The sequence below is a fragment of the Magnolia sinica genome, chromosome 8 (assembly GCF_029962835.1).
Source record: "Magnolia sinica isolate HGM2019 chromosome 8, MsV1, whole genome shotgun sequence".
In the NCBI taxonomy this organism is placed as follows: Eukaryota; Viridiplantae; Streptophyta; class Magnoliopsida; order Magnoliales; family Magnoliaceae; genus Magnolia; species Magnolia sinica.
The window spans coordinates 57494201-57506146 of NC_080580.1; the positions used below are offsets into that span (position 1 = coordinate 57494201).

The 11946-nt window shown below is 44.6% G+C and overlaps 1 protein-coding gene across 1 annotated transcript; it reads left to right on the forward strand.

Annotated features, from left to right (window-relative positions):
- The first annotated feature begins 9054 nt into the window (after positions 1–9054).
- Positions 9055–9510, forward strand: LOC131254264 (uncharacterized). The gene has a single exon (XM_058255255.1). It carries the CDS (start codon positions 9055–9057, stop codon positions 9508–9510), a length of 456 nt encoding a protein of 151 aa, XP_058111238.1.
- The last annotated feature ends 2436 nt before the right edge of the window (positions 9511–11946 follow it).

Below are 11946 nucleotides of genomic sequence, written 5' to 3' on the forward strand. Positions count from 1 at the left end.
CGCCCTAGCAATATCAAGGCTGTGACCTCCATAGGCACATTATGGACGGCCAGATGGGATACCAAAAATATTTGGTTCTAGCACTGTGGGCGCTTTGGATGTCCTTGGGTGAAAGTCCCAGAATCCTCTTGGTACCAGGGGAGACTCCAACGTCTAGACCGAGTGGATAAATGAGCACCTAGGTGCTGAATACCAGTAGGCAGCATCTCCCACTGTGTCGCGGTCGGTTAGAAGGTGGTGTCGCCTTATCCGCCCAAGTGAGGGGGTTGTAAGCTAGGCTGAGTTTGACCAGCTTATAAATGGGTCCACTATCAATGAGTCGGGTAGGTATTGGTAGACTACTGGCTAGGCAGATAGTGAGGTCTTTTCCACTCGCTGGTTGTGTGACTAGGGATGCAGCAACCATTGTGGAGTATACTAGACCCCGGTGATATCCCAGAAATGAGCCATACTGACATGTGGACGTACTGAGTATGGGATTACATACTCAACATTTGACTCATTCATTCATTCATTCACTATCCACTCGGGCTAATGGTGCATAACTAGATCATTATGTGCACCTTCGCAATGGCCATGATTTCAATTGGGTACACGACCAACCTGATATCAGGAGTTTACCACGTTGAGTCTAGCTATCCAAATTTAGATATGGGACTGGTTTGGATAGAAGTCCCTTGTGATGAACCCCACAGCTTGCAATACCATGTGTTATCATCTCAATTACACACTCCACCTTTATCATTTCTTTTGCATTTGTATATTGCATTGCACCCTTAGCTTATGACATTGGGTTGCTATGATTTTGCACTGTATGGCCTGTATATGACATTTAGCTTACTATATCTCCGTATTACGTAGTCGATTTACATCGCTTTCTCAGTATATGACATTTCCTTATTATGTCTTAGCATCGCATAGCCTGGATAAGGTTGATGGTGTTTATGGACTTACCAGTATTTCCACTTTGATATTTATATGCTTAGCACATGCATTACACACACATATACCACCCTCTAAGCTTCTTATAAGCTTATGCACAACTGTTGCATGCAGGGGTCATTAGGTTAAAGTAGCATTAAGGCAGGAGCATGGAGGCTGAGCTTTGTGGAGATTTGATTTTATTCATGTATTTCCTTTCAACATTGTAATCAACTGTTTATATTAGTGGATATATGATGATGATGTTACTCTTGTGATTTGGGTACACTTGTGGTTATGCTCCTTTACAAAAAAATTTACACTGAAAATCCTCCTTGTAGGATCCCAAGATCGGAATCTGGCGTATGGGCGCTGGGAGCCAAGAATGGGGTACTATGGAGGCTGTCGGCGTTGGATTTGGCGATTGGGAATTTTGTGAGTCTGGTTTTCGAGTTTGGGGCATGACAATTCAGATCTGCCCCATCAATGGACAGCTTAGATAAAACACGAACAATATGGTGGGCCTACGCACCATTGTTCAAGGATGGACGCTGCGAAGATACAATACATACGCCAAGGTGGGCCCCACCCCCAAACATGCAGGGTGGGCCCTGTAGATGGATGGCATGACTATACAGTACATACATGGAGGTGGGTCTCATCGTCCAGAGTGTTGGATAGTGTGGATCAGGCCCATACCTCACGGCTGGCCCCACACAACACCGTCCAGAGATGGACGGTGTGAATGAAATACTTATATCAAGGTGGACCCCACCCCCATCGTGTTGCACGTGTGGGGTGGGTCCCACATCTTAAAAAGGACGGCGTGGATATAAATCACATACATTAGGTGGAGTCCCACCTTGGAGGGATGGTGTGTATACAAAATACATACATCTGATGGGGTCCACGTCCCAGCTGGACGATGGAGACCCCACACGTGTAGGGTGGGTCCCACCGTCCCAGCAAATGGATGGATGGTTAGGTATAACACATACCTCATGATCAGACTACAAGACTTGTTGACTCAATGCAGCAGCTATATAGTGCGTGGGACCTACCATCCCTTGCTGGACAGCCACCAAAGCTTTGGATTAGCTAATATTTGTGATTTCCTTCATACAAGCCTGTCCCAACGGACAGGCAGCAAGGTGGGGCCCAACACCTGGATGGCATGGATCAGATACATCATAGTGGGCCACAAGATGGGAAAGAGAGAAATAGAGAGAGAGAGAGAGAGATCTAACCATAGAATACACCCACCTTTAGATCTTAAGCTTCTTCTACTCCTTTTTCCACCTTGGGTCTTCTTAGCTTCAAGGGAGGGATTTTAACGGTTGAGATGGGGTTTGGAGGGCTGGATTTGGGGGAATAGAGAGTAGGAGTTGCTGGATTTTAAGAGCTTTCATAGACAGTTGGAGGTTACTAGGAATGGAAACGAAGAAGAAGAGAGAGAGGGAGAGAGATAAGAGAGAGAGAGAGGTAATAATGGCTTTGTAAGGCCATCATTAGTTGTAAGGAGGTAGTCATAATGAAATGTAAGAGAATCATTACTTTGACTAGCAAGCATTGATGGCTTAGGGTGATGTCACCCTAGCCACGGGAATGGTGCCATTGTGATAGGTGGGTCCCACAACGTATGGCACACGGCCATTATAATGTGCAGTCCACATCTTATGATCTAAGCATCGCATTGACACATGAGACACGGCGTTGGAACCCCGGAGACAATGCAGTCGCGATGGCATAGGTCTCGAGTCGAGTCGGCTCGGGTGTACAGGATGCGACTCAAGGGTGCATACAAATACTATCTACGCGTCGCGGGTTACAGGAATTTGACGGGGTAGATCGTGTGATCCTAAGAAATGAAATGGTTGCTAGGACATGGGCCTAACATCTTGTATGGGCCTTACCTTTCATGTAATGAGGTCCACCTCGCATGTTTTGTAAATGGGTGTTGTATAACTTATAAAATATTTAGTGGACAGATCTTGCTGTCCAAATATTCTCTTAAGACATGTGGCCTTAGGCCCAGATAAATGATGCAATCCTAAGGCCCAAGTGGGCCCAACACTAAGAGAAATCGTTGGGAAATGACAAACCCACAATGGTAACCTTCCTCGAGCCTGTTGGGCAGGCCCATTGCCTATTGGGCAGCGTGCCTTTCATACTACCTCTAGTCAATTGGACCATGCTTAGAGAGACCTATTTTACAATGCATAAACTAGATAATTGGGCTTTTTCTTGGTTTGTTGTGTAAGTGTGTAACCTCTCAGAAAAATCCATATAAAGACCCGAGTATCACCTCAGGCAAAAATCACTAAAGACCGAATCCTTTAGAAATTAGACGAAAATTAATTAAGTACTAAACTGAATTGATTAGTAGATTAGCTTGAACTAATTTTTATACGAACTGCAAGACCCAAAACTGGTAGAATCGCTAACTCTACATTACCTAAAAACCTAGGATAAATCTCAAAACTGAGTTGCTCTTGGGAGCACACTGAAACCCCATATCGGACCTGGACCGCATGTCGAAAGTCCGATTACCGTGAAACTATATGGTTATGACCACCTTACTGGGATTGACAAGCATCGTGGTAATCAAGTCCAAATAGTATTCAGAAGCGCACAACTTGAGCCTGGAGCGAAGTGTGTGAGAAACGTGAATATCTTTAGAAAATGAACTCAAACTTAAGTGATTTGGGTCATTCGTTTGCAAGCCAAATTTAAGATTTCAGACCGTTAGATTCTGACCCAACTACACCCTTAGATCAGGAAAATTTTTCTACATAAGTCGGTGTACTTGTAGCCCCGATCGAGTGACGATAATCGTTGAACTAAAACTGGTCCTCCGCGGTCGATCCACAAATCCGATCGGACCGAAAATGTAACCTGACATAGATCCATTGTTAAGGAACTTTCTTCAGACCGTATGCAGGTAATGGACTTCCAGATGAGCTCCATTGGCCCGAAACAGCCACATCTTGGCCATAACCTAGGGCCATTGGCATCACTTCTGGGCTTATTTAAAGCCCTAAACCCACCCCTCTCATTCCATACAAATTTCCTAAAACCCTAGGAGAGAGAAGAGAGAAAAGAGGAGAAAAGAGTGAGAAGAAGACAGTGAGATTAATGGTTTATTGCTGGGATTAACTCCCACCACTCCACGTGACGAATCATCCCTCCTTTATCGCTACACCATCGAATCCAAGTTCATTTTTGGGTAAGAAATCCTAACCCTAATCTTTTTAGGGATCTAAATAGAGAAACCGGTGAAATAGCTAACCTATTTCAATGTTTAGGTAGCAATTGTGCCATAGATAAAGACGTGGTGTACGAACCGAGTTCGTAACGAGCATACCGACAAAAGGTGCAGACTACAAATGTTTAGGTTATGGTTTTCAAGGCTTTCAATGTCAGTTAATGATTTATGACTGACTTGATTACTGTCACATGTATTTAGATGCGATGTTTCCCGTATATTACACATATATATGAACTATGTTGAATATAATGCATTCCATGTGTTTGTTGAAATGTTTGAATAAATATGAAATCATGATTTGTGATTGCCATGATTATTGATTGAGAATACATGATTGTTGTATATGTGGCAACTCCTTGTGAAAGGATTTGCTATAATATATGTTATAACAAATTTATTACATGTACGTTGATATGTGTAGTCTAAGTGTTTGATAAAATGCCTGAATGAAAAAATGCTTGTTGAAATGTATTTAATGAGGGTGTTGAGATAGGATTCTCAATTACCTTATCTATAGCTACAGTTTCCTTCATGTAACCTATCTTGCTACTACGTGAGTTATGGATGAAATGCCTATGTGTGGCAACATGTGTACTATGTGTTTGTTAAAATGCTAAAATGAGATTTATATTTGAATTGGTTGTCACATGCTGTTTGACTATAACGTATGAATGCCTATTATGTTTGAGGATGATTGAGACTAATACGTAGTCCAGGCAATCGGTAACGGTTTACGATCAATGGCCGAACTAGTTCGCCACAATGGATACATTGGATAAATCTGATTCGTACGGTGATTATCGACAATGGTTAGGCCATGAGGAGTGCGTATGTACTCCATATCGATTAATTTAACGTGCGCTCATACCAGTCAAGCTTGTCAAGTAATCTGATTGGCCTAATTATGTTCATCATGTATGGACGCTACTACTTGAATCTAAGGTACCACTTAACGGTGAAAAGACCGTTTAACCTTGGTACCACCATCTGCTAAGACTCATGAGCCAGGCATGGTGGTTGGGACACCGTGGTCGAGCTGTCGACCTATGCTGGGGTGACGAGCCTCCTTGTAGTGTCCAGTGAGCAAACCAAACTCATGAGCCAAATATGGTGGTATGGGACACTGTATTCGAGTTATCGGCCTACGCTAAGGTGACGAGCCTTTCCGTAGTGACCTTGAGTATAAACTAGGCCTACACTGAGGTGATGAACCACTCCGTAGTGACTTGAACTTACCTATCCACTGCTTTTTAATCAGGGGTGATGTTGCCCTATAACTTACATACCGCATGTGATTAACTAGGATTGACGACCCTAAATGGAGCATTGTTTGGACAAATGATATAAAGGGAGGTACCTTAGCTTCCCGAATCTTCTGTATGAATAAGCCTAATTAAATATTGGCTAACACGACCATGCACCGCGTTGCATGTGCTTTGGTGAGGAAATGCACGTGTCCAGAGTGGTGCGTGCATGATCGTGAGATGATGTCGTTGAGGGAGTGCAGGCGAGGGCATGCATCATTATCGCATACTATTCTAACATTAACAAGAGTACTTAAGATATAATTGTTGTATTGCTTTATCATTACTGCTTGACTGAATTGATAACATGTTAACCTTTGCCTTATAGCTCCACTGAGTTGATCACTCACTCCCACTCTAGAACGGCATTTTAAAACACCAACCAGACTCTATTGTAGCTACAGGTGATGACCATGCTTACGAGGTGGAGCCTGACTTTTATGATGATGAGGAGGAGTTCTCCTACATGCAACTCTCTGGCAGTTGCGTCAACGGGGTTACAGGGATACGGATTAGATGTCATTACATTGTATCATTTTGTAAATTTTGGAACTATACATGTAATTATTTAACTTGGTGACATGTTCATACTTTAGGGACTTACAACTATTTACATGCTTTATATATTTATCATAGTCTTCCACTTACGTAACCTAATTGTCTCTGGAGTATGATATGCTCATTTAGTGTAATCCCATTCATGTTTAATACACTAATACGGACAACATTTAATCATCATTATCTATGTTGCATAAGTGATGCGTTGAAACTCGGGAGCTGAGCTTCTGCTCGACTCCCAATTTTCAGGGCGTTACATGTTGGTATCTGAGCATGATATGGATTAAACTAGAACTGGGTTATGGACACACGACGCATTCTGACGTACTTTGACTTAGAAGGTGGTGATAAAATGTAAAAATGAACGTAGGATTCCAAGTTTCGCCGACAAGAGAAACTGACCGTAGAAACGGGACCCGTATGCATCTGTGATCATGTGAGATGATCCCAGTTCTTTTCTAAACCGTTAATCGATGGGTTTAGACGATAATTCAACATATTCCACACTCAAATGTCTGAAACACATGAATATATGTGAGATCGACTCCAAAAATGTCTTAAGCGGACTCGAGGGCCAAACTGACACAAATCGGGGGACCAAAGTGGCCCCTGCACATTTTCGGCACTCGGGGGGGCGGGGGATGTCATCGCCCTAGGTCCAGTGGACCACAATGGCATTGCGCCTACCGCGAGGCTTCGTGGTCCAGCTACAACGGGCCACTCGGGCCGCGGCGGGCCGATGATGTACATGCCTATGGGGCCTTTCACGTTCATGTGGGACCACTCTATATGTTCCCTTTTGCTTCATTCTTCCATTTTCAAGTTTCCAAACCCCTCCAAGCTCTTAAAAATCTGATTCTTCTTGCTCAAATCTCCCTACCATTCTCAAATCTTCTTCTTCTTCATCACTACATACCCACCTCCTACCATTCCTTTCAAACTCATCTCCTATCTCCCTCATTCCTCCCATTTAAGCACACAAACCCTCGGTATCTCAAAAATCTCAAAGTCCACCATCCATCTTATCTGGCCATCTTGTTTCACTCTCATGGCTCTTTTCGAGCTCGTGGCTGCTATCTTCTCTCTCTCCACACTTCTTTCCCTCATGGGAACGAAAAGGGCTTCCACAGATGAAGTTAGTCCTAGCCGCCCTACCCGTCAAAGAAAACAGAAATTGGGTGTCGAAGTAAGTACAAGCGATGCACGAGAGCTGATGACGAAGTGGGATCTCGATCCTCATATTCTTCTCGAAAGGGGCCTACAGCTGGACATGGCACATGGTAGGTTTTGGGGTTGTAGAGTTCTCTGTGAAGCACACGTAGACGAAAAGCTATTTGGGTTATATCTGGCAATGGACCTCCGGTTGGATGCCGGATGGGGGCCCATATTTGAAGGCAAGTCACATGCGTGTGAGAGCACTGTCCGATCCTTCTATGCCCACATATGGGACCAATCGCTGGAGCCTCTACAGTTCACTATTCCCATGGGAAGGCAGGAAGCCACCGTTGATGTTGGTGTGATAGCTCAGATTATGGGGTTGGAATGTAGTGAGGTTCATGCTAACGAGAAGAATCTCAGGAGTGTGTGTGAAAGAGATCGCTATATAGAATTTCTTTGCGGCCTCCTGATCCACCGGAATCGAGGTAACTGCCTCCCAGTGACCAAGATGACTCATGACTTCTGCCTACTCCACCACATATTCACACACAATGTGTATCCTAGGTGGAGCAATCATTCTGAATGCACGCGTTTGATGGTGGACTTCCTATACAGATCTGGGCAGGGAGACAAGCTGTGCCTACCTACATTTGTCCTACTACAGATAGTTCAGACCGCACGCTCTCCTAGGACTAACATTTCACTCCCGTTTAGCTGACTTATATGTAAGTCGGCTCATGAATTCGGCTACCGACTTGACACGGAGCTTGTGTTGATCCACTACATTAATGACGTTATGCTCAACAACATGGGATTTGGCCCTCGACAACATCAAGCCCAACTCGATGGGAGTGGGGATGAGACAGGAAGTGAAGAGGATGAAAGTGATGAAGAAGAGGATGAAAATGAAATAAAGGAATGAAGTGAGGAAGAGGGAGAGCAGGAAGAGGAAGAAAAGGAGGCCTAAGACTCTGATGGGGGCTCTCCTCCTGCTACACATGAGTGTGACCATGATCAGGCTGCTTTAGAAGGTCGCTTGGCTCAGATTGAGGAGGGCCAAGTTTCCCTAAGACAGGAGGTCAGAGAGACCCGAACCAAGCTTGAAGAAAGTTAGGCCTACATGAAGCAGAGATTTAAGGTGTCTCGCACCTTAAAGGCTCTCCTGTGTTGTATGCAGGATAAGGGCGCTCCCCCACCATCACTAGATTCGGATAACTAGTCTTATGTTGTAGTTATCATTGGATCTTTTCTTTCCTTGTTTTTCTTGCTTTCTATGTTATAGCCTTGATAGGCTTAGTAGTATGGTAGAGTGGTTGGTATGCTTTAGTGTTTAAAAACTTTGTTTAGATTAGCTCACATGCATCTTTTGTCATAATCCATGTAAAACTACATCTCATGTATTGTGATAATTTTGGTTAAATGAAATGCATGCAGCTCCTTTTGTTATGAAATGTGTTGGATGCTTGAGAAATTGAGTGTTGTTATGATGAATCTCACACACGTTACACCCTATGTTGTATATAGGGAATGCCACCTAAGGCCACTCGGAGTACGACATGTCTTACACTTGGCGAATAGATTGACGGGGCACTTCCCCTAAGCAATAGCCATATGGACCCCAGGTTGGGCCCGAATCATAGGACTATGCTAGATTCTCAACCGGCCACAGGCCCCACAAATGGGCTGACACCTTTTGCACCACTGATTCCAGAATAAAACTGCGCATCTACCTCGATGCCACACATGCCTCAGGCAGCTCCTCCTGATAGGCTGGAGTAGATGATGCTCTTTATGCAGCAGCAGCAGCATATTTGGGCCACCATCACTGGAGCCCTTGCCTAGAACATGAATGTGGTTTCACCTGCACCACCAGTGCACCCTGCTAGAAAGCTGAATGCCAACAGCTTATTTGAGCTATTCCAGCGCTTCCGACCTCCCACTTTTACGGGAACTCACAAACCCAAGGAGGTAGAATATTGGCTTGACCACATCTCTAAGATGCTGAAGCCACTACACTATACTAAGGCAGAACAGGTTGAGTTGGTCACGTATATGTTTGAAAAGGAAGCTAGTCTCTGGTGGGACAGCATCCTTCGGACCGTTCCGGAGGATTATGTGTGGACATGGGATCCCTTTAAGACCCACTTCCATGGGAAGTATTTACCCCTCACCTACCATAACGAGAAGGAGAGTGACTTCCTTCGCCTCCGTCAAGGAGGAATGACTGTGGTCGAATATGAGAATAGATTCATGGAGCTGGCTAAATATGCTCCCCTGATATTGGTAGACGAGCCGATGTGAATGCAGCGATTTTCTGAGGGTTTACAACCTGAGATACGTATGAAGATGTGTTGCACTAGCATTCCTAACTATGCTGAGCTAGTGAACATGTCTCTGCGAGCTGAGCAAGACGGGGACAAACTATCCCATCACGCATACCCATGGGTCCGAGGCCTCGACCAGATTTGTCAAGCAGACCATTCCTCGGCAAGAGGCCACGAGCAGATTCACCTCCCAGACATACGACTCCACTAACTCAGTTGAGGTGAGCAGACTTGTGGTGCACCTACTGCAAGAGGTCGGGCCACACTGACACTTACTGCTTCACCAAGATGAGGGACAACGGCTTTGCACCTCCTCAGAAGATCAACCGTCAGTTACCTTATGCCATCTCAGCTCCACCTCTATGATCAGCACCATCTGCACCTTAATTTAGGCTGCCTCAACGGCCTATGGCACCGCAGCCGAACCATTCTCAACAGGCGCGAGTACATACACTTACAGCTGAAGCGTCTGAGTTAGCAACTGCAGCACCACTAGCTTTCGAAGTCACGACACATATCCAAGGTACACCAGTCTTCCTATTGGTGGACACCAAGTCCACTATTTTGATCATATCATGCGCAGCAGCCAAGCGACTAGGGTTGGTAACTACTCCTATGGTTGGGGTAAGGCTCCTTACTGCCACAAGGACCTTCTCAGACTCCACCAAGACTTGTAGAGATTACTCGATAGACTTGGGGAGCAGAATAATGCTTGTTGAGCTGATGGTCACCCCATTATGTCATTATGACATCATTCTTAGTATGGATTGGCTTGCTGAAATGAAGGCAGAGATCGATTGCGATATTAGGGTGGTGACAACCCATGGACCTGAGGGCACGACCTTTACTTTCCCAATTCAGGTCAGTTGGTACTATCGTGTTGGTTGTTATGCTACCTTATTAGAGCATATTGATGGTCTGACACTTGGGAGCATACCTGTAGTCTGAGATTTCATGGATGTGTTCAGGACGATACCTGGATTACCTCCTCAGTGCGAGATCAACTTTACCATCAACCTAGCACCAGGTGCGACACCTATATCTCTACTGATGTATCACATGCCTCCGTGTGAGATGGAGGAACTAAGAAGAAAGATCGATGATCTGTTGGATGCAGGCTTTATTCGATCGATTGTATCTCCTTGGGGAGCACCTATACTATTTGTGAAGAAGAAAGATGGATCGTTGCGATTGTGTATTGATTATCACAGATTTAACTAAGTGACAGTGAAGAACAAGTATCCTTTGCCCAGGATAGATGATCTGTTCGATCAGTTGAAAGGGGATCAGTTTTTTCAAAGATAGACTTACAGTCAGGGTATCACCAGTTGCGCGTTAGGGATGAAGATGTGCAAAAGACAGCGTTCAGAACCAACTTTGGGCCCTACGAGTTCCTTGTGATGTCATTTGGACTCACAAACGCACCCGCCGTGTTCATGGAACTGATGAACCAGGTGTTTCGGCCGTATCTATACCGATTCATCATCGTATTTATAGATGACATACTAATATACTCTAAGAGTCGGGAAGATCATGAGGACCACCTGTGAGCAATCTTTGATACTCTCAGGAAGAACTAGTTATTTACTCAGTACAAGAAGTGTGACTTCTGGAAAGAAGAGGTCAATTTCCTGAGACATGTGGTGTCTAAGGAAGGAATAGTTGTGAACCTTGCTAAGGTGACCGCAGTTCAAGACTGGGAGTAGCCCGGTTCAGTTAATGAAGTGAGGAGTTTCCTTGGCCTGGCAGGTTACTATCGTCATTTCATTAGGGACTTTTCCAAGAATGAGAAGGCAGAAGTAGCCTTTCAGGAACTGAAGGACAAGTTGACATCTACACCCATGCTAGTATTGCCAGAGCAGGGGGTCAAATATACGATATACACTGACGCCTCTCATGTTGGTTTGAGTTGTGTTCTGATGCAAAAGGACAAAGTGATTACTTATGCCTCGCGACAGTTGAGGAAGCACGAGGAAAACTACCCTATGCATGACCTGGAGTTAGTGGCCGCCATCTTTGCATTAAAGCTTTAGAGACATTACCTCCACGGGGAGGAGTTCGAGTTCTTTTGCGACCACAAGAGCCTCAGGTACATATTCACACAGAAAGACTTGAATATGAGGCAGCGACGATGGATGGAAACCTTGAAAGACTTCAAGTTTGAGGTTTCCTACCATCCCGGTAAGGCCAACCTTATGACAGATGTGTTGAGCCGCAAGAAGACGATAGCATTTGCAGCACTGCTAATGATAGAGGAATGGAACATGGTCGAATTTATACGAGATTTTGAGCAGAAGCTTTCGGTAGAGGAGTCGTTCGAGAGCATCATACATATTCACATTCAGCCACTTATCGATGACCGAATCATTGTTGCTCAGAAGGAAGATGAAGGGTTGGCAGAGTTGAGAAACTG

What these genes read in the sequence shown, in the direction of transcription:
- LOC131254264 (XM_058255255.1), top strand. Translation starts at nt 9,055, where the DNA reads ATGAATGTGGTTTCACCTGCACCACCAGTGCACCCTGCTAGAAAGCTG.